Below are 23,523 nucleotides of genomic sequence, written 5' to 3'. Positions count from 1 at the left end.
AAGCAGTCTGGTCCTGGAGTATTGTTTGTTGAGAGGTTCGATTACTGATTCCATCTCCTTACTCATTACTGGTCTGTTCATATTTTGTTTTTTTATGATTCACTCTTTCTAGGAATTTTTCTGTTTCTGGGAATTTATCCACTTCTTCTAGGTTATTCAGTTTTGGACATATAATTGTTTTTAGTAGTCTCTTATGATACTTTGTATTTCTGAGGTATCAGTTGTAATGTCTCCTCTTTCATTTCTAATTTTGAATCCTCGGCCTCTTTCAGTTTTTCTAAGTTTGTCTAACTAAAAGTTCATGAATTTTCTTTATCTTTTCAGAAAAACAGCTTTTAATTTCAATGATATTTTCTATTGTTTTTGTGGTCTCTATTTCATTAATTTCTGCTCTGATTTTGGAACTGACCTCCTTCTGCTAACTGTGGGCTTAATTTGTTCTTTTTTCTAGTTCCTTGAGATGTAAATTTATGTTGTTTATTTGACATTTTTCTTTTTTATTAATATGCACATTAATATATGCATATATAAAATTCCCTTTTAGAACAGTTCTTGGAGCATCCCATCATTTTTGATATGTTGTACCTTCATTTTATAAATTTGTTTCTAAGCTATTTGATTTCTCTTTCTTGTTTTGATCCATGGGATTTTCATGAGTATATTGATTAATCTGCACATATTTGTGAATTTTCCAGCTTTTCTCTTGTTGCTGATTTCTAGTTTCATACCATTGTGACTGGAAAAGATACTTTTATGATTTCAGTCTTCTTATATTTGCTAGGACTTGTTTTGTCACATATTATGTGATCTATTCTGAAGAAAGTTTCGTTTGAGCTTGACACGAATATGTATTCTTTTGCTGTTAGATCATTCTTCTGTATATGTCCGGTGGGTTTATTTGGTCTGAAGTTTGGTTCAAGTCTAACATTTCCTTGTTTTTCTGTCTTGGTAACTCTCCATTGTTGAAAATGGAGTATTGAAGTCCCCTACTATTAATGCATTATTGTCTATTTCTCCCTTCAGACCTATTAGTATTTGCTTAATATGTTTAAGGTGCTCTAATGTTGAATGTGTATATACTCATGATTGTTTTATCTTCTTAATAAACTGACACCCTTATCATTATAATGTCCATGTTTTCCTCTTGATATTGTTATTTGCTTAAAGTCTATTTTTTTCTGATATAAATATAGCTCTCCCTGCCCTCTTGGTTTCCATGTGCATGGAATATGTCTACTCTTCATTTGATCCATGTGTGTCCTTAAATCTAAAGTGAGTCTTTTGTAGGCAGCATATAGTTGGATCTTGTTTTTTTAATCCATATAGCCACTCTATGCCTTTTCATTTGAGAATTCAGTCCATTAATATTTAGAGTAATTATTTGAAGTTCCGGTTTTCTTTTCTTTTCTTCTCTTTCCTGCCTTTCTTTGTAAGTTGATGACTTTCTGTAGTGGAATGCTTTGATTCCCTTCTCTTTATCTTGTGTATCTGTTGTAGATTTTGGCTTTGTATTTCCCATGAGGTTTACATAAAACATCTGGGGTTTTTTTGTTTTTGTTTTTGTTTTACTTATTTGTTTTTGTTTTTGGTCACGCCATGCAGCTTGTGGGATTTTAGTTCCCTCACCAGGGATTGAACCCAGAGCCACAGCAGTGAAAGCACTGAGTCCTAACCACTGGACTGCCAGAGAAGTCCCAAAACATCTTGTATATATAACAGTCTAATTTGCACTGATAACTTTGACTGCATATAAAAACTATATTTTTACTCTCCCCCCCTTTTATGTTTCTGCTGTCATCTTTAACCATTTTTTAAAAAATTGTGTATCCATTAACAACTTGTTGAAGCTAGAGCTATTTTTATGCTTTTGTGCCTTAACCTTTGTTCTAGAATTAAGTAGTTAGCACATCACCATATTATAGTATTAGAGTATTCTGAATCTATTTGCTAATCTTTACCAATGTGTGGTATATTTTTATGTTTTCATTTTACTAGTAAGCATTCTTTTCTTTTTTTTTTTATTTAATAAATTTATTTTATTTATTTTTGGCTGTGTTGGGACTAGTAAGCATTCTTTTGTTTCAAATCAAATAACTCATTTCAGCACTTCTTGTAAGGCTGGTTTAATGGTCATCAATTCCCTTTTGTTTATTAGGGAACGTCTTTATTTCACCTTCAGTTCTGAAGAACAACTTTGCTTGGTAAAATAGTGTTGGCTAGCAGTTTCTTTCTTTAACACTTTGCCTATGTCATTCCATTCTCTCCTGACCTGTGAGGTCTCTGTTGAGAAATCCACTGATAGCCTTATGTGGGTTCCTTTGTATGAGAGAATTTTTTTCTCTTGCCTCTTTTCAATTCTTTTCTTTCTTTGGCTTTAGACAGTTTAGTTATTATATGTCTTGGAAAAGAACGTTTTGGATTAAGATTTTGACATGACCTATTAACTTCATGAGCTTGGATCTGTCTTGCCTTTTAAAATCCATTCTTAACATAGAGTTATCCTTTAAAACACTAATTAGGTCATGTTCCTCCTCTTCTGAGAACGCTCTAATATCATCATCTTAGAGTAAAGGCCGAAGGACTTACAATGCTCTATAACAGGGACCCCCTCCACCATCTAACCTTACCCCCACCACTCTCTTCATTGCTCATTCTGCTCCAGCTACAACCTTCCTATATTTGCTAGCCCACTTTAGGGCTTTTCTCTTGCTGTTTCTCTCTGCTTGATATACTCTCTCTCAAATATCCACATGGCTTGCATCTTCACTGCCTTCAACTATTACCTTATCAGTAAAACTTCCTTGACAAATTGATATTTAAAAAATCCAGCATCCCTCCCAATAGTCACTGCTCCCTTTTCCCTTACCCTGCCTTACTTTTCCTCTGTGCACTTAGCTACTTTATTCTGTGTCTCTCTCTCCTAACTAGAATATAAGCTCCAAGAGGATAGGGACTTATTGGTTTTGCTCATTGCTGGATGCCTAACTCCCAGAAATGCACGTGACACCATTTTTAAGAGTGAGTGTTTAAAACTATTTCTTAATGAATGGATGAATGAGTGAATGAATGAATAATTATATAAAACCAGGTGTTGGGAAAGGTGATCTCTAAGGTCTCATTCAAATCTGCTTATCCATGACTTTGTACAGTTAAAATGTACTTCCTTTTTCTCACTAATGACTTGAAAATGCATAAAATAAAACCACTATGGTAGGAAATTACAGCTTCAGCTCAACTAATTAACATAATTATAATATCTGGCTTTTAATTTTTTCTTTTTTAGTTCTTTTGATGTGCTTTGAACTCATGTATTCCTCACAACAACCTTGTGACATAGTTATTATTATTTTCATTCTTCAGATGCGGAAATTGAGGAAAATACAGGACAGATTAGCACATAGCCCAAGGTCACACAGCTAGTAACGCAGAGCCAGGATTTGAACACAGAGCTATAGTTCTTGATTGTAGGTCATCTCCTAGGGGATATAAAAATGAAAATTTAAATCAATGATGCATAATATTTGAAATATAACTCCCTTCCATTTTAATATACTCTGCCTTAAAAATATTTTATTCAAATACACGTATTTGAAACATGGATATTATAAACACTAATTCCACAAAATACACATGTTAGTAGATGACATTGTAAGGAAAGGAAATGAAAATATAATTTCCTCAATCATTTATTTTTTTCCTTTGGTTAATTTTTTTTTTCCTTCTGCTTTTAACTCAAATTGTTTGAGCTTCTTGTTGGTCTTTGATGTGTATTTGGTATCTTAGAAACTGTGATGTCATTCCAACTACTGGAATTTTCACAGAGTCACTAGGGGATTATTACCTCATCTGAAAACCAATTTGAGGGTTAATAAGATTACAGGACAGAGGATTATTTCCTTGTTTTGTCACTGTCTTCTCTCTAGCTTGGAGGTCCTAGTGCTGCTTCATAATCAAGAGCTCTTACACTGTTATGCAAACCTGTTTGGTCAGGTGAGGGAATTCGGGGTCGTGTTGTGGGAAGTCAGCTGGGTGGGCACTAAAGTGTGGTCAGTGGGATGCACCTTCTAGCAGGAAGCAAAGGGGAGGGAGGGAGGGAGAGGAAAAACTTTGTAAGAATAACCATGTATTTGATTTTGTACTTAAAAGTTTTACATTCCTTACCACGTCCCTGTGAGGAATGTACTATTTTACAGACTTTTACAGATGAAGCTTAACTAGTAAAACTACTGCATCCAAAGCCAGGTGCTTTCTGCTGCACTTCTGCTGGTACTTCATCATGTTTCTTAAAGCTCAGTCAAGAGCTACCCATGAGAGAGGGGTTAGGGCACCAGGGGCATCTCAAGTTTCAAGCTACACCACCCAGATTTCTATTAATGTGACTATGCTGTGCAAGGAATATAAAGCAAGTGCTTGGTGAATATGCCTAGAAATCCTTCATTCTGTGAATTTAAATGACCTGAATTCCTTCTTGTGGGGGTAGGGAAGAAGTGGAGTATTTCTCTGTAACTACTATTTTACTCATCACTTAAGGAGAAATCTCATTTCAGTTTGAATGAAGAATTGATTAGAGAGTAAAATGTCAATTTGAGTCGAGAAATTCCTTTTGAAACAGCATAAAAGGAAGCCCCCAAAGAAAGCATACTCGTGCAGCGTGTGTGCAAGGAAAAGAGTGGCTCCTTTCAAGAGGGAATGTTGTACCAGACAAGCAAAGACATTTGTGAGAAATTGCCTGGTAAGAGAGAGGGAAATGCAGGCACGTGGCCTCGAAAATATGGGAATAAAAGTATCTTTGTTCTTCGAAAACTTTAGAGTGCTGGTAAAACTGAAATAATCTATAATTACTGTTAATTCTCTTCTAGGCTTTTTTGCGAACGTTTTCTCACCACTCTAACAACTAGAGAGTGTTTCTCAGCGGAGGGAGGGAAGAAGGCGGGGAGGAAGTAACCCCGCCCCTTACCGCAAAGCCCAGTGACTGAAGTTAGTTAGCAAGTGTTTCATGTGGCCCGCCCTCTCCCCCCGCATTGATTTGAAAGAAAAGCTGCTCCCCCAGCTTTCTTTCTCTTTTTTTTTTTTCTGGACCCTCACCCTCCACCTCCCTTCTGGGCCCTCTCCCCCCGCATTGATTTGAAAGAAAAGATGCTCCCCCAGCTTTCTTTCTCTTTTTTTTTTTTCTGGACCCTCACCTCCAGGTGTCCTTTAAACCAACAAAACCAAATAAAAATTCTCTGCAGCTTGAGGAGAAGATTCCTTGATGAATAAGGTCTTTTCTCACTGAATCTGGTTCTTACATAGCTGATTTGGTACAGAGCAGGAGAATCAGGCAGGAGTCGAAGAGAAGCTCGAATTACCCAAAGCAGGAGGGAGGGTTTTTAGGATAGACCAACTGAAGAGACCAAGGAAAGGAGCAAGTGGTACTGTGTGACAGGGCAGCTGTGTGCATGCCTGCTTGCATGAAAGGGTTCATTCTTGGCAATTATTTCCAGAGGAGGCAAGGGGTCAATAAAGCTTTGTGATGCTGGCTCATCTGTTATTGCCAGCTGTCTCCCCTCTCCACCTGCGGGCTTAGAAGCAGCAGGGCTGCCTGCACCTTCATTTACAGGGCGCTGGCATCACCAGCCTCCACTAGTGGCATCAGGATGGGCCCTGGCAGGAAAAGTTTCTGTGCTCACAGAATCTTAAATTCCCCTGGCCCTGGGCAGTGGAGACTAGCAAATGTGAAGAGTGGGAGGCTCCCAAGGTTCAACCAGAGGATGGATCATGAAATGAGTGTTGACAGCACCCCCAGAGGGTTGAAATTAATAAAAAATAAAATTGGTGAATCACGGCTTTTTAATGGTGATGTTGTTTCTCCTGTTAACATCCTGGCTTTGAGTAGAGTGCTGGAGGCATCACCCAGGCTATGAGTTCAAAGATCATTACATGGCAGTCATTTCCTGGGCTCAGGCATGACTATTTGACCCAGGCTGAACAGAGAGAAAAGTATGGGAAAGGGAATTCCCTTACTTCATGCATGATGTAAATGATTTCCCTACCAGTTTCGGAAGGGGTCAGGGTGAGGGTTGGAAGACTCAATCTAAGTAGAACTAGTAACTGTGTTTGATATCTGGTGTTTCTAGAAAGTGTTTCAGCAGGAGTGCACTGGGGCTGTGTGAGGGGTGATTCACATGACAGGGGAAGGGGGAGAGAGGAGGACAATCTAGCCTCCAGCTCCCTGAAGCCATGCGGGGTGGGTGAGGACATGCACATGTGTCTGGTGCCTCCCAGGCCACCTCTTCCCACTCCTCTTGCCTAACATTGCCTGCCTTTCCGATAGGCAGGAAGAGGAATTTTCCTTGAAGAGTGGACATGAAGAGGAAAATGAGAATCTGAGAGCAGGGCTGGCCTTAGACCTAAGCAGTATGAACTCAACCCTGGTGTCCCTGCTGTCACCGATAGCCCTCAGACTCTACACCAGGAGGGATGGTGAGCCTGAGGTCAGCAGAAGTGCTGTTACACCACTCCTGACTTACACTGGCTACACGTGCAAAGTGAACAGGCTAACAAGTAAGCTTGAAAACAAAGTTGAACAACTAGAGAAATATTTTTGCCTTAACTATTTGGATGTTACCTTAGATATAGTTTGCTATTAAGAATAACCATCTAAAAAGTATCTTTAAAAAGCAATTTCTTTTCATTCACTTTTGCCTCACCAAGGTGGCAGTAATTCAGGCAGTAAACAGAAACTTCAACAAGACAATACTTAGAGTGCATTAAATAAATATAAATTTTATTAAAAACACTCACATAGCGTTATCAGGAATGATATAATAATAAACGCTTTCAAATAACCTGCATTCATAACATTACAATACTTACAGTATTTATAACCATCCTCAGATTTTTATAGACAACCAAACATCTCATGAAAATGAAATGAAACTAAGTTTTTTAAAAAAGCGTAGAAAAATGCACACAGAATTCATTATATTAGTGTCAAACTGCAAAAGTTTCCTACACAAGTTAACCACTAGCTTTAGAAGTGAACTGTACACCACTGTGCGTCAATCAAGATGAAAAATTCATTCAAGTAAAGTTGACACCACTCAGAAGCATTTTCAAGTATGGCTATATAGTCAACCTGATATTCCTATATAAGCAAATTGGAGATCTGCTTTCCATTCATTCTGAGGCAGGTTTGATATTTACAATTATAGATCTGATATTTACAATATGCCACTCAATTTCCTCTCTTCCTCCCTACCTAACCTCTCCTCAACCCCCCAAACTATACTTCCTGCTCTTGTTGGCCAGCAGTTTGACAAATGACAGTGGATGATACAGAAACCAAATAGTCACTCATATTGGGATGGCTGACTCAAAACCAACAAATGTGCATGAAGTAATCAAATATTTGGGGTTAGATATATGGTATATGCAAAATATTAAAATCATGCAGTTTGACAAATACAAAACAAATGTTCTTGAAATGCCTGTAAATTGGTCACAGCCAAAAACTGGAGAAATTTTTTTAAAAGACAAAAGCCATGTTATAAAGATTTGACCAATAAAACTCAAAGGCCTCCGTTGATTAAGAATTTATTTGAAACGTTAGTAAGCAAAAATGTACACAGACTAAGACATAATTGTACAGTTGATTGCACACCATCCCCCTAAGTGTTTTGTTTGTGTAGAGAAGTCCTCATGGATCTGTGCCTGTATTGGTTACAGGATCAAAACATCTTTATTTAGAGAGTTAAGGACTCTAGCCAACAGTCACTTGCCAAACTCCTGCCTTACAATTTTCCCTTTATCAGCTCAGTGCATTCTATTTTCATGTAATTTTTTTCTGCTTGAAACAGTCAAAGGATTCTCCAAACTCTTAAAATGCTTTTCTTTACAATAAAAAGAGCCAACAGATTTACAAAATTAGTTTTAGTTACATCAGGACATATACAAGTAAAATAGGAGGGATTCAAAATAAAAGGGTTAAATCCCTGAAAAAGAATATATTTATTAACCTACAACAATTTTACATAAACACAGGTGACATGTTGGCATAAGGAGAACATGAGCTGAAATATCCCTGAATTTTTAGAACAAAAAGGTTGAAGTTCAAGTTATACTTGCTAAGAAATCAAGTATTGAAAAAAGGTATGCTTTTTTTTTTTTTAATAAAAAAAAGACTTGGAAAAAAATGATGGTACACAATGCTATAAGCTTTCACTCTCAGTTCAATATCCTATTGCCAAACTAGTGTTGAGGTATATGACAAGTAGGAACATCACTCAAACCTTTAATGAATTTTTAGCTCACATTATGATATATTTATAGCAGGCTGAGTAGCACCATCATGACGTGAATTCTGCTTCAAATCCATATTATATATATATATATATATATATATATATATATATATATTTAATTTCTTTTTACAGTACTAAAATACTAAAGCATTGCATTAAAAAAGTTTTGTTTACAATTTAATTTACTTACTATACATCTCTTTCACTTCTTTATACAAATTAACGATTTAAAACCACCACAGCAAACCAGCTGCCTGTTTTTTTTTTTTTTTTTCTTTTAATTAATAGATTCACATGGAACTAACCCTGTTTATTAATCTTATGCAGGCATCAGTCTGCTCAATCTTCCCGGTAAAGAGGACACTTAAGCTAAGAAATGAGAACATCACAATGTACAATTATCAACACAAAGGCAGACGGCCACTGGGTTCGCTGAAGAGCAAACACAGCCATACGATAGCATTGCTTAAGTGAACTAGCTTTGTTGAGTCTGTTGCATGCGGTTCATCACTACCTGCAGTTAACAGAAAATTCTTAAAACTCTACATATTTGAGCAATGAACTTGTCATACAATTTTGTATAAAACTTTTACAGTATAGCATGTGAGATGAGCACCAGAAAACATGTGTTTTGTGGACTAATGTATTCCCTTGAATCCAAAAAGTCCCGTTTTGGATTTAACTGGCTGTAATAAAAATGGACACATTGCTCATCAGCAGATGCATGGCTAAAAGCAAAAATATTTTAAAAGCTTTCTTTGTTTCCTTAAAAAAATCAACTTTGCATTCTAAAATGAAAGTAAACTTTTCTTTTTTTTTAAACGTCTCAGTACCTTAGCATTGTTCAAGTTGTCAAAGCTTAGGTAGACAAAGTGCTTCTAAAACACCATTTAAAATATTTATAGATATACATGTTTGTGCACATATACATATTTGTGTGTATATATATGTACATATATATGTTTATTGTCCTACAAGGACTTCACTGGATGAGCAAAATCCAGAGGCCTTTAAAATGTCCACATTTTAAAAACTAAGCTTGTGTAAGAATAGGTAATTATGATTAAAAACTTGAATGAAAAGGTACCCCCATTATTCAAGGGCATTGCAGTACACTGATAGCATCTTGATGATATAAAGGCATTAGTTTTCAACTGTTAAAGACACCATTTTCTTAGCACCATTTCTTAGAACATCCAAACAAATTCAGTGTTTTGCTGTCTATTCATTTATGCTTCTTGTAGCTATTTTGATAAATAAAAGTTAATATTAAGATTACAGTAAAAACTGCATGTTAAAAAGCCATAATTCCAGTATTTCAGTACATTGTATATTCAGCACCAGATGGTATTTTAAGATTCCTGCCCCTGTAATACTACAGTACTTGTTTGATTTGTGTTCCACGACTATGCAAACTTGGTATTATTAAAAGTGGTCACAGATGTGTAGAGTTGTAAGGGGGAAAAATATCACATTTAAATATCATCTCATCCAATAATAGAACCAGTGTTTAAAAATGTAAATTGTGGAACACTTTCTTCTCCACCTTCTTTTTGCATAGAATGCTTTGGTCTTTTGCCTAGATTCCATCTGTGACCACTTAGGAGTCAGTGGAAATTAAGTGCTATGGTAAGATGACCTCTTTCTTTGCTGGTGAGCTGAGGTTCCTCTCACCACATCTGTCAGGAATACTGTGTCCTTTCCCCACTGCCCACATCATGAGAACTACACTAAGGACAGATTGGTTGTGGTCTTTTCAAATGAGGTAACCAACACAAGGGGCGACATCATATATATCTGTTGTAAGGCCCCGTGACCCTAGTGAAGGCATATGGAGATGTAGTTACTGTGGAGTCTGTGGTCACGGACATGGTCCTTTCGGCAAGGGACTTGATGAAGCGCAGGTAAGTGGGCTCGGCAGGTTCATGCGGCTCAGTGGGCTCCCGTTTCACTTTTTTGCCGTGGGTTTTCTGAGGCACGTAGTCTGGGCCGTACTTTTCACACTCTTCCTCTTTCTCGCGGGCTTTCTCGGCCATTTTGGCTTCCCAGAGCGCCAAGCCATGTTTTGGCTCATTCATGCTCTTGTGCTGGTAAAAGACGAGTGAGATCCTGGTGGGGTGATTCCTGTTGGGATTCTTTAAAGGGGTTGTGGCGTGCAGCTCGCGCTTTGCACACTCGATGAGAATGGATCCATGAGTCGGAGCCACGGCCACTCCCCCAATGTCAGGATCCAGGAAGCTCTGCTCGCTATCAGACCAGACCTCGTCATTGTCCTCGGCAGCACAAGGCTGCTTTTCCTGACTGCCAGCGTCGTGTACTTTGTGGAAGCCTTCCTGGACAGAAGCAGTTCCATCATGGTTAAGACCTGGAAGCGTCTTAGATAACCCATTCGCTGTGTGGGAGAGCACGTCATTCTCCTTGTTTGGGAGATGCAGGGCATGAAGAGAGCTGTTGAACACGCTCGGAGCTGCACTGTAGTTATGGATTAAATGAGAAGATGGGTGATGCTCACCATTTTTATAGTCTGTGTTTGGATTGCTCAGATTGGGTGGTAATCGAGAGGCAGCCCCCATGAAGTGGCCATCCATCTCATGAGCGGAATAAGGGGGAAATGTACCTACATGGTGTACATTTGGTCTAAGAGTACAACTGCTGAAGGCATCTCCTTGCATATTTTGGTTTCCGTAACCTAAGTACTTAGAAGTAAAACTCTGGCTATTTCCGAACCTCGGCTGGTAAAGCGTATGGATGGGTGGTAGATTTAGCTTAGACAGAGGATCTTGGTTTGGATACCTGTATAGATCCATGGGCTGAGACTGGGGAGAATAGGAACCCAGATATTGGGAGCACTTGTCCATTGATATGCTTCCATTGCATTGATATGATGATGGATATTGGTTATTCTGATTCAAAAGCCCAGGGTAGGGGTTCATGGGATTAGAAGAATTCAAATATGAACCTGCAGCTTGGGATGAGGCGGAATAGAGGTTCATAGGGTCGGCGCCTCCATAAATCTCTGAAGGGCGTGAAGAGCTTGGATAAGGACTAACTGGATTGGGCCTCCTCGTGTATAGACTGGTGGATCCAGCAGAAGTGTAAGAGCTGACAGACTCTGACTGAGGGTTATCAGTGAAGGGGTGATATGGCTGCTGTGGCTGTGGAAGCTGCTTCTGCAGCTGGGGCTGGGGCTGCTGCATGACTGGTCCTGAAAGTCGCAGAAGTTCTGTGGACCGGAAAAGAGAGAGCAAGGACAAACATAAAGTCAGCACTTTATGAGAACTAGTGAGGCTGTCTACACGTACGTGAGGACCATCACTAGAATCACGCAACACCCATCACACGAGGACAAGAGCAACGTCAGAGCTCTCTAATCACTGTCTGGCATAATTTTTTGTGTCTAAAGCATTAGAAACCAAATGGCAGAGCACACAGCAGTACATTTTGGTAAATGGTGAAAAATGTAATGAAACATCCAAAAGCCATTCCATTGAGGGCATCGTGTTCTCTGGAGCTTCTGCGTGTTTGAGCAAGCGACACTCTCTACTTGAAGTGCCCTGCCCCTCCTCCCCATCTCCCTGCCCTTCCTTGACATAGTCATCCCTTCCTCAAGGAAAACGTCTATAAACCCAGCTTCTAGTGCTTTTGTAATACTTTGTCATAGCCACTGCAAACATCAGTCAGATAAAGCAACAGTCATAATGTACTGGAATTATCCATTTTTAGTCCCCTCCTCACCTCACTGCAAAGTAGTCCCTTGAGGGAAAGGACCATGTCTTATTTTACTTTATTTCTCCATTGCCTGGCATGCAATCAAATATGTTAAATAGGTAATGTAGCAAAAAATTTGTTATGGAAGATTCAGTAATGCTATGAGAAAAAGAATGACATTCATTTAAATACCCAAAGCACCTTATACAACTGGCAAACCCTATTTCATTAGCGTGCTTTCCAGGAAGGAAATCTACACAGTTGTAGATACAACTTTAAAGGAACTTTCAGCTTTGTAAATGAAACTTTTAAAAGTCATACTTCTGTTTCATGACCGCACTTAAAAGAAAGAGTAATATGAGATGAGAACAGATAAACGGAGCCGCAATGGCAGTCCTGAGAACTGAAACAATCACTGCGGAGGCCAGTTAGAAGGAACTAGACACAAAGTTCTAACTGATTGTACTTTATAGCTAACTTACAAGAGATACCAGGGAGTGGATAGGATTTACTTCTCTTAGTGTAAGTCAACCAATCAATAAATATTTTTTAAACATCTTTGACATATTATTCTAAATTACTTAGTTTTATCCCCGAGCTTCAAAATCAATCAGTAGGGAGACTTGACTTTGTGAAGCAAAGACGGTTGGTCCTAAGCAGAGCCTTATACTAATGCAAAAGATATGCATTTTTCTCTTGTTAATGGCTAGGCCGATACCATCTCTGAAATTTGGATATGGACATCACATTGTATGATTTCTCTTTTTAGAGTATTAACTATAGACAAAGCAAGAAAGAGAATATCCACTAGCATTGATAAATAATGCTCTATTGCTACTACTACAGATGTGATCTATTTTGATGGGTAAAAGCTTTATAAGAGCTATACGTGGATTCCCCTCGTAAACCTCAGACTCAACATGGCTAAAGAAAGGTATCTTATTCTCCTGCCCTTCCCTCATAAATCTTATTTTCAAACTTACCTCAATAAATAGTACTGTTTTAATTATCTAGGCTTATAACTTTGGAGTCATCCTTAAATATTTTTTCTCCTTCATTCTAATGGTTTGTCACCAACGTACTGATAATCATTTTGGAAGAATCCGCTTCTGTCATCTTTTGCTATATCTTCATTGCTACCACCAAAATTCAAGCTCTTATTACCTCACTCTTGGTTTACTGCATCAATCTCCAAACTATTAGTTCCTCTGCCTCTAATTTGGCTTGTCTGTCGTCGATGGATTAACACTAATTTCACCATATCACTTACCATAAAACTTTGCCATTTATTATAGAATAAAATCCAAACTTCTCCCTCACACTGGGGCTGATGCAACACCTCACTACCATCTCCAAGAACAAAGCCTGGGCCTTGCTACTTTAGAGAAAATTCTAGTACAGAACTAAGCCCATGATTGAACATAACCTTCCAAAGTTAACAGTGTTCATGTTTAAAAGAAGTGTCACGTAACACATATATCTACAATACTTCACATTAAATTTACCTGCCAACTGTTTCACCTGGCTTGCATTTTCAATCTGTTTTGTACGAGAGGAGGCTGACTTTTCCTTTTCATTCTTATTTGTGCCGTTCTCCAAAGAGGAAAGCTTTTCAGCTGCAGCTTTCTTGGCTTCTAGTTTCCTTTGTCGGCATGTCTTGACTGGCTCTGCTAACATCCTGACTTTCCGTCGAAAAGAACTCAGTACCTGAATGGCACCATTTCGTTTTTTCTCCTCCTGAACTTCTGCACTCCCAAACTCATCCACATCCGAGACTTTGTAGAGAGGCAGAACATGGAGCTGCTCGTCCTCAGGTTTCCCTCCAATTTCTCGATTGTCTTCTCTAGTGAGGGTGCATACCTGGCAGGGAAGTAAGACAGCACAGCCTCAGTTTCAGTCCAGATGACAGCTGGTGTGTGTGTGTGTGTGTGTGTGTTTTCCCTTCTCAGTATTTAGATTTGTGGTGCTGGCCTACTGGACCAGATTGGTTTGTTACCATAAAACCATGATTGTCTGTTATTAATGAAAATTGCATCAAAATGTACATCAAGATAAACAAGTTCATGTTGACTTTTTTTTTTTTTTTGGAATCTATCAGGAACTGTTACCTGCAGTGACCCTGTTCTTCACATACATTTCTGACTAAGGGAAGAAGCTTCAAAAAGAAGCTACAAGTTTCCTCTACCAAATGGCTTCCTCTGCTTTTGGTAACATCACATTCGCCTCATCTCATACTTTGTACACAAAGAGATTTCACATCTTTCCTCACACCTAACTCTCCTTAACTGTGTTTAAGAAATTTCCACAGGATACCAAAGTGAAATCTAAATAATGTAAAATTGAAGATTTGATTGATACAGGTAATATGTAAGTTAACACTGCTTCTACCTTTCTTTTCCCTCCTCTGAACTTTATGAAATCTAACTTATTGTTTCTCTTCTCACTCATTTCTCTTCTGAAAAGAAAAAAAAAAGCTACTTCTGCTGCTTTGATAATTTGATGGTACTTTTTTTCTTTTGTTGGCCACAATCACATTGGCTTTGATGAAAGATTGTTTGTTGGTTTTAAAATACTAGCTTTTAGTATTTAGTGTTTTTAATTAACGGAGAAAATGTGACCACAGTTATTTAAAACCCAAGGTAATACAAAAGCATTGAAAGATACTCTTGAAAGGAATGTGATGATTATATTAGATTTACCTTTATAAATAAGTTTAACACGCAATGGCATTAAAATGAGCGTTTCACTTCGTACACATAAGTCTTCCCAAATCCTTGCCTCTGAGCACTTGTCACCTTTTCCCACAATTTATCCCTACTCGCTTCTACCTCGCTAGTGCTGCTTTCCATTTCACCTCACAGAAGCTGTTACCTATCAGAGGCAAATTCCCCTTCATTCAAAAACTTTCTCATCCTCTGCCCACTCTCCATCACCTTGCTGGAGAGAAACCTGGTTATCTTCAAGACCTACTATAGCTCCAGCGCTCATTTATTTCTTCTGCTTCCCAGAATCTAGCAGAGCCTCCAAATGATGAGCAGGTGTTCAATACCTGATGCGTGATGGTGTTAGATACTGAGGATAAGTCTCATGTTCGTTCTCCTGGATCAGAAATCAGCAAACAAGGGCCTGTGGCCAAACTGCCTTGCAGCCTGTTTTTGTATGGCCAGTGAACTAAGAATGTTTTTTTTGCATTTTTCAAGAACTTTTTATTGAAAAAATCCCAAACAAAGAATATGACAGAGATCCTATGTGGCCTGCAAAGCTTTTAACAGAAAACTTTTCCAACCCCTGCTCTAGACCATTAAACCAATACCTTCTTTGCTTCTCAACAAAAATTTCACACCAGATTCCTCGAATTAATTCCACTACTGCCTACTATCTCTCTGAATTCTTTTCTACACTATAATTTAACTATAGTGCCTGCCTCCTATTTTCCATATTAGGTCTCATTGGTCATCTTCCTCAATTACACCTGTATCCATGTTGATAACTCATTAGGTTGATTAATTTATAGTTTCTGTACTTGAGCTTTTTCATTCTTTTTTTTTTTTAAGTCCTGAAAATTACATATTTAAGACATATCATATTAAGTTTTTGTGGTATATACCATGATGTTTTCATAAGGACTTTTTTTTAAATTAATTAATCAATTAATTTATTTTTGGCTGTGTTGGGTCTTCGTTTCTGTGCGAGGGCTTTCTCTAGTTGTGGCGAGTGGGGGCCACTCTTCATCGCGGTGCGCGGGCCTCTCACTGTCGCGGCCTCTCTTGTTGCAGAGCACAGGCTCCAGACGCGCAGGCTCAGTAGTTGTGGCTCACGGGCCTAGTTGCTCCGCGGCATGTGGGATCCTCCCAGACCAGGGCTCGAACCCGTGTCTCCTGCATTAGCAGGCAGATTCTCAACCACTGCGCCACCAGGGAAGCCCCTTTCATTCTTTATCTCCACTCTGAGTCACCTCTTTAGGTGCAAGGCCACACCCCGGGTTTTGATGGTATGCAACATTGCTCCCCCCTAAGATGGATCCATTTTCTCCCCTTACCAAAGCCTTCAAATACAAGGACCAATCCGTTTTACCCACTGTAATATGTAGTTACAATGGGTTCTTTTACACTTTGAACCTTCTGTAGTAGTTGGTGTGACATCGACGATGCTTTTTTCATTTATACTTTTCTCTGCAAGCTGGACTGGTACCTTAGCTTGTATATGGCTTTTTGCTTAACTGATTATAACCTACTAGATATCTGACAGTGAATTTTGAAAGAATTTTTTGGGGCATCTAATTGTAGCTGGCGAGGCTTAGTCACTGGTTTAGATTAGCACCAAGAATTTCCATGATTTTCACATGCTTGTCAATACAGTTTTCCACTAATGTGACATGCCAACCTGTTAGAAGAGTACTAGTTATGTGAAACAAGGTCACCTTGAAATAGCAATCATTCATGAAAACACTCTTCTCTGCAGGGACACTGGCAGAAAACATATTACTCTAAATGCAGCTAACTTCCAGTCCTCTACTCTTCAACAGGACATGCTGCTAACCTCTCCTCAGCACCACTTACCAATGTGCTGCCATTCTGCATGTTGTGCAAGTCTCTATGGGCATGAGCACAGAAGTCCAAACATGCAGTGACCCCTGAGAATGGACGGCCTTCCTTCAGACCCAGACGACACTCTGGTGCTCTGTGTTCATATTCAATCTGAAAAATAGAAGCGAGTGTGTGACTGGGGAAGTACTTAGGCATTTCAAATTTTTAGGCACACATTTGAGAAAAAAGTACAAGACCTGTGTACTGAGCAGGTCAAAAAGGTTCCTTAGTATTATATTTTATATCCCCAAATACAATGGAATGACACAAAATAGAGCAAATGCCTTGACACAGTAAAGTTATTTAATAGTGTTACTGAGCTATAATTGACTTACACTTTAAATATATGCTGTTTATTGTACTATTTGATTATATATATACACACACACACACACATATACATACATGAAACCACTACCACAATCAAAATAATGTACATATCTATCATTCCCAAAAGTTTCCTCACACCTCTTTATAATTCATGCCTCCCACTTTGTTCCCAGGCAACTACTGATCTGCTTCCTGTCACTAGAGATTATTGTAGTTTGCATTTTCTAGAATTTTACATAAATAAATCCATTTTGAGTTGATTTTTACATAGGGTATGAGATTAAGAGTCAAAGAATTTTTTTCCATATGGATATCCAACTGTTCAAAGACTGCTGGGTAAAAAGTTTACACTTATCCCATTGAATTGCCTTTGTTGAAAATCAATTGACCATACATGTTGAATCTATTTCCAGACTCTCTATTCTGATCTTTTGTTATGCAGTGGTGTGCTGGTGTGTGTGTGTATGTATGTGTGTATATGCCAATAATCAACTGTCTTGATTACTAGTAAATGTGGATTTGTAGTAAATCTTGAAATCAGGGAGTAAAGGTATTCAAATTCTGTTCTTTAAAAAAAAAGTTTGACTATTACAGGTTCTTTACATTTCTATTTATTTTAGAATCACCTTGTCAATTCCTTCAGAACACCTGGTGAGATTTTGATAGGTCATATACTGAATCCATTGATTAATTTGGGGAAAACTGACATCTTAATAATACTTAGTCTTGTGATCCATGAACATGGTATTATCATTCCAGTTATTTAGGTCTTTTATAATTTCTCTCAGAAATGTTTTGTAGTTTTCAGTGCACAGGTCTTGTACATTTTTGTCAAATATATATTAAGAATTTCATATTTTTGATGCTATTTTAATTGTTATTGGTTTTCATTTCAATTTTTAATGGTTTATTGCTAGTATACAGAAATACAGTCGATTTTTGTATTTTGCAACTGTGCTAAACCATTTTTTAGTTCTAGGAGGATTTTTGGTAGACTCTTTGGGACTTTCCACACACATGTTGTCTGCAAATAAGGATAGTTTCATTTCTTCATATTCAATCTGTATCCTTTTTATTTTCTTTTTCTTGCCTATTGCACTAAAATTTCCAGTTAGATGTTAAATAGAATAAGATACAAGTATACATTATACAGCACAAGGAATATAGTCAACATTTTATAATAATTATAAATGGAGTATAATCTTTAACAATTGTGAATCACTATGTTGTACATGCGAAACATATAATATTGTAAATCAACTATACCTCAATTAAAAAAATTAGGTTGCCACAAAAAGCTTGCTGGCAAGATGAGAACTATTCTTGAAAACATCCCTTGAATTTTCTTAAGCAAACAGTCATTTGATAAAGAGTAAAAATTATTTATTTTTATACGACAATTGTTTATTAAATTTATGTTTATAAATATGGCACAGAGAACATCTTCAACAAATAGTAAAACCTACTTGAGAAGTTAAAAAAAAAAGATGTTAACTAGAAGTGGTGAGAATGGACATGCTTTTCTTGTTCCCAATGTATAATGTGTTTTTAAAAAATTTTAGCTTTCCATTTACTGAGTTTTCACAGACGGCAAAGCCTACCTTAGGTAATAGGCGTGATCCCATTACAATAAAATAGCATTAAAAAGTTTCATGTCACAAAACGGAGCAAAGAAATTACAGTTCCACCTAGCTGAGCAAGTTAAGGAATGAAATGCTTCTTTAACTTGCTGCTTTACCATAAAAACGCTAAGCACTTTAGTTCTTTCACCATTATGTGTGACGTTAGTTTTAGGTTTTTCATCTATGCCCTTTATCAGGCTGAGGAAGTTTCCTTCTATAGATGTTAAATTTTGTCAAATGCTTTTTCCCTATCTCTTTTTTTTTTTTTTAAATTTTGCTTGTGGCCTTTTTTCAAGTTTATTTATTTTTGCTGTATTGGGTCTTCGTTTCTGTGCGAGGGCTTTCTCTAGTTGCGGCAAGCGGGGGCCACTCTTCATCGCGGTGCGCAGGCCTTTCACTGTCGCGGCCTCTCTTGTTGCGGAGCACAGGCTCCAGACGCGCAGGCTCAGTAGTTGTGGCTCACGGGCCTAGTTGCTCCGCGGCATGTGGGATCTTCCCAGAGCAGGGCTCGAACCCGTGTCCCCTGCATTGGCAGGCGGATTCTCAACCACTGCGCCACCAGGGAAGCCCTACCCTATCTCTTGAGATAGTTCTCCCCATTATGTTGGTTAATATGGTGAATCACATTGATTGATCTTTGAGTGTTAAATGAACAAGCTGCTCCTGAAATAAACTCCATTTGATCATAATATATTATCCCTTTTACACATCGTTGGATGTATTTAGATGAAATTTTGTTAAGAATTTTCACATCAATATTCATGAAGATCATTGGACTTTATTTTTTCTTTAATGCCCCTGTCTGATTTTAGTACCAGGATATTTCCAGCCTCATAGAATGAGTTGGGAAGTACTTACTCCTCTGCTACCATCTAGAAGAGTTTCCATTGAACTATTCTTTCTTTCTTAAATAATGAGTGAAATTTGGAAGGGAAATCATCTGGGCCTGGAGTTTTCTTTTTGGGAAAGTTTTTAATTACAAATTCAATTTTTTAATAGATATAGGACTACTCATGGTATTTTTTCTTTAGTAAGCTTCTGTAATTTGTGCCTTTCAAGGACTTTGCCCATTTCATCTAAGTCATTAAATTTATTTTCATAAAGTTTTAATAATGTTTTCATTATTATTCTTTTACTGTCTGTAGGATATGTAATGGTGTCTCATCTCTAATTCTTGATATTGACAATTTGTACCTTCTCTTTTTTTCTTGAACAAATTGACTCAAAGTACAAGCTTTTGGTTTCACTGATATATTCTGTTTTCTGTATTCTATTTCATTGATTTCTGTTCTTACCTTTAGTTTTTCCTTCCTTCTGCCTTTTATATGGCTAAAATTGCTCTTTTTCCAAGCTTCATAGGATATAAGCATAGATCATTGATTTGAGACTTTATATAACATTTCTGATATAAATGTTCAATGTTATAAATCTTTACCTAAGTAAGCGTCATAGCTGCATCCCACAAATTTCAATGTCACATCTTCATTTTCATTCAGTTTGAAATACTTTCTCCCTTGTGATTTATTCTTTGGCCCAAAGGTCATTTAGAAATAAGTTGCTAAGTTTCCAGATATTTAGGGATTTTGTAGGTATCCTTCTGGTACAGATTTTCAATTTAATTTCATTGTGATCAGAGAACATATTTAGTGGCTTTTAAATTTATCAATACTTGTTTCATGACCCAGAATATAAACTATCTTGGTAAATCATCCTTGTATATTTGAAAATAATGTTAATTCTGTCATTGCATGGGGAGTTCTATACATAACATCAATTTCGTTAAGTGTTGTTCAAGTCTTCTGTCCTCTTACTAATCTTCTGTCTACTTGTTCTAATGGTTTGAGAGAGAGATATTGAAAACTGACTGTAACTGTAGCTTTGTTTTTAGTTGTATCAGTTTTTGTTTAATAAAATTTAAAGCTATTATTAGATGCATAGTTAGGATTATCATATTCTCTTGCTAAACTGACTTTTTTTTATTATAAAATGATCCTCTTTATGATATTCTTTGCTATGAAATCTACTTTGCTATTAATATCATTCCAGCTTTCTTTTGATTGACATTAGCACGGTATTTCTTGGTTCTTGCTTTTTTAAATATCACAATTGTTCTGTATTAATGTGATTATTCAATATCACAAGCTCTGCCTTTTAATTGGGAGTGTTAAAAAAATTTACATTTAATGTGGTTTTTGATATGGCTGGGATTAAATATACCATTTGCTATTTGTTTTGTATTTGTTTTAGCTTTCTTTTAGTTCCATATTTTAAAATATGTTTTGGGATTAATTCCATTCTCATCTCTTTACTGGGGGATTAGTTATACACTTTTTGTTAGTGGCTGCCTGCTTTAAGGTTTACAGTGTAGTGTACAGTCTATATTCAAGTAATATACCATTCCATCCATATATAATATAAGAATCTTACAACAGTATATTTCCAATCCCCAAGCCTCTGTGCTACTTTTACATGTTATAAACCTTAAATTACATTTTTAATATATTTTAAAATAACAAACTATCTTGTAAAGAAATTTTTTAAATAAGGGGAAAAAGTCTTTTTACTCGCATATCTACTATTTATGATGTTTCCATTCCTTTTTGCCAATCCAGATTCTATCTGGTATCATTTTTCTTTCTATCAGAGGGCTTCCTTTAACACTTTTGAAGTTTTAGTCTGCTGGTGGTGGTAAATTATTTATTTCAGCTTTTGTATGCCTGAAAAAAAAAAAATCTTTATTTTGCCTTCACTTTTGGAGCTGTTTTTACTGGTTATAGATTTCTAGATTGAGTCTTTTTTTTTTTCTTTCTGTACTTTAAGGATGTTTTTCCTCTTTTTTCTTGCATCTTTCTCAGACTTTAAGTCTTGTGTGTCTATTATCCATTTTTTCCCTATAAGTAATGTCTTTTTTCCCCCATCTACTTTTCACATTTTCTCTTAATCACTGTAAGCAAATTGATTTTAATGTGATTTTATACAGTTTCTTCTATCCGCCCCCCCCCCCCACCATTTGGGGCTTGCTGAGCTTCTGGGATCAATGGGTTTATCGTTTTGAACAAATTTGAAAAATAATTGGCCATTATATTTAAAAATATTTTTCTGTCCTCCTTTTGGGACTCTAATTACACATATATTACTGTAATAATATTGTGCGATGCTGTGATCTAGTTAGCTTTATTCTGTTCCTTGAATAAAAATGTATACAAAATCTAGCTGGTCCTTAGACACATGCCATCTCATAAGAAATACCATGCAGGGGTCTGTGAATGGATTACTGGAAATTTATCTCTATGTCTGGAGATAGTTCTAAGTGCATGGCTTTCTGATGGTGTAAATCTGTGCTGTTCAATATGGCAGCTACTAGCCACATGTAGCAATTTACATTTAAGTTAATTAAAATGAAAAGTTCATTAACTCAATTGCACTAACCACATATCAAGTGTTCAGTAACCACATGTGGCTAGTAACTACCGTTCTGAACAGTGTAGACAGAAAATATTTCCATTGTCATAGAAAGTTTTCTTGGTTTAAAATGTCATCTCCACACATGACGAAAGCACATGATTTTGAGATTTGAGCCTGCTAATTCAATCCTAAAGTTTAATGGTAAGATAACCATAGAAAAGATAGAGAAATATAACTCTACTGGATAGATATAAAGGATATTTAAGTTAAGAAAACCTATATTCTAATTCCATGGAGCTGACAGAAGAAATGCTGTGAAGACCCAGTGAAGCTTAACTTCAGCAATAAGACTTTATGAAATCAAGGAACAAAGCAAAGAAGAACATTCATATATGAGAAATAAAGGTACTATATTCAGTTGGGGGAAGGAGGCAAATACCAAATAGTAGACTTTCACAGCACCTATAACCTTGATGTGTTATGTATACTGTAGGAAAAGATCACATGGCTGTTTTCTGGGGTCTCTAAACCATGTTAAGACATATGGATAAACTTTCCAGTAGTACCTACCATGCAATATAAAACACACCTTATTCGTTCTTAGCCATTAGTTGATTTAGTTTATATAGACATTACATTTATTTTTTAATGTATGAGTGTATGTATGTATTTAAATTTTATTTTATTGTGGTAAGAACACTTAACATAAGAGCTACACTTTTAACAAATTTTTAAATGTACATTATCGTTGACTATAGGTACGATTGTACAGCAGATCTGTAGACCTTATTCATCTTGCTTAACTGAAACTTCATGCCAATTGTTTAGTATATCTATCTACACATTTACTCATATACAAATATTAAAACACATCTAAGGAATTATACCTAATAATCTTGTTATAACTTAAAAACTTGGGATACCTTCATATTTTAGATATTCCAGGTTCAGGAAATGCATAAAATACTCCAAACAAAAAGTAATAGTGTAGAATATAAATGCTTAGATAATCAAGTTTGTATGAGACAGTCTATAATAGGAATCAAAGGAGTAAGAACATCAATGCTTGTTGTTCTGTCCCTTTCCCCAGTTAAAGCCATTTGATTAATATCCCCTATAAAAAATTCACTCAACAGAAAATGGCCAAACTTGAAATCTAGCAACATAGACTCAATTTATTTTCTTTTTATAGCTTGATTTATTATTTTGCTCACCAGAATTATTTTACAACAGTAGCAAACCATTCCTTATACTTTTCTGTGACACTGATTGAAATAGGTAAGGTTGTAAAAATAACAGTATTAATCCCACTATTATTAATAGCATTTAAAATAATTTTCATAGACATTAACATATATCTCTAAATATCTAGGTTGTGACATAAAACAACTTATAAAGAGACAGTCATTATTAAAGTTGCCTCCTTTGCTTCCACTTAAAAAAAAAAAAAAAAGATGAATTGAGGTTTGGGGAAAATGTTAAAGTCCACAACGGAAACAAGAATAGCTAAATTGTTGACTAGAATTGGTGCCCTGTCTATCTCTGCTACGTAGACTAATCTAGTCCCCTTAGAGTCTTTAACATTATTAA

General features: G+C 36.7%; 1 protein-coding gene across 2 annotated transcripts in view; it reads right to left on the bottom strand.

The window, feature by feature from the left end:
• Positions 1 to 7,559: 7,559 nt before the first annotated feature.
• Positions 7,560 to 23,523, bottom strand: part of TET2 (tet methylcytosine dioxygenase 2) — a 138,094-nt gene continuing 122,130 nt past the window's right edge. The window contains exons 9-11 of one of the 2 annotated variants that reach the window (XM_036852544.1): positions 16,550 to 16,687; positions 13,496 to 13,850; positions 7,560 to 11,505 (exon numbers count right to left, since the gene is read on the bottom strand). In XM_036852544.1, coding sequence (XP_036708439.1) covers positions 10,070 to 11,505; positions 13,496 to 13,850; positions 16,550 to 16,687 — 1,929 coding nt within the window. In that variant the 3' untranslated portion in view covers positions 7,560 to 10,069. The remainder of the gene's footprint in view (positions 11,506 to 13,495; positions 13,851 to 16,549; positions 16,688 to 23,523) is intronic. The other variant, XM_036852545.1, reaches the window with a different exon arrangement.

The sequence above is a fragment of the Balaenoptera musculus genome, chromosome 5 (genome assembly GCF_009873245.2).
Source record: "Balaenoptera musculus isolate JJ_BM4_2016_0621 chromosome 5, mBalMus1.pri.v3, whole genome shotgun sequence".
Taxonomy (NCBI): Eukaryota; Metazoa; Chordata; class Mammalia; order Artiodactyla; family Balaenopteridae; genus Balaenoptera; species Balaenoptera musculus.
Note: the sequence above shows the minus strand (reverse complement) of the source record. Positions and strands in the feature narration are given on the sequence as shown.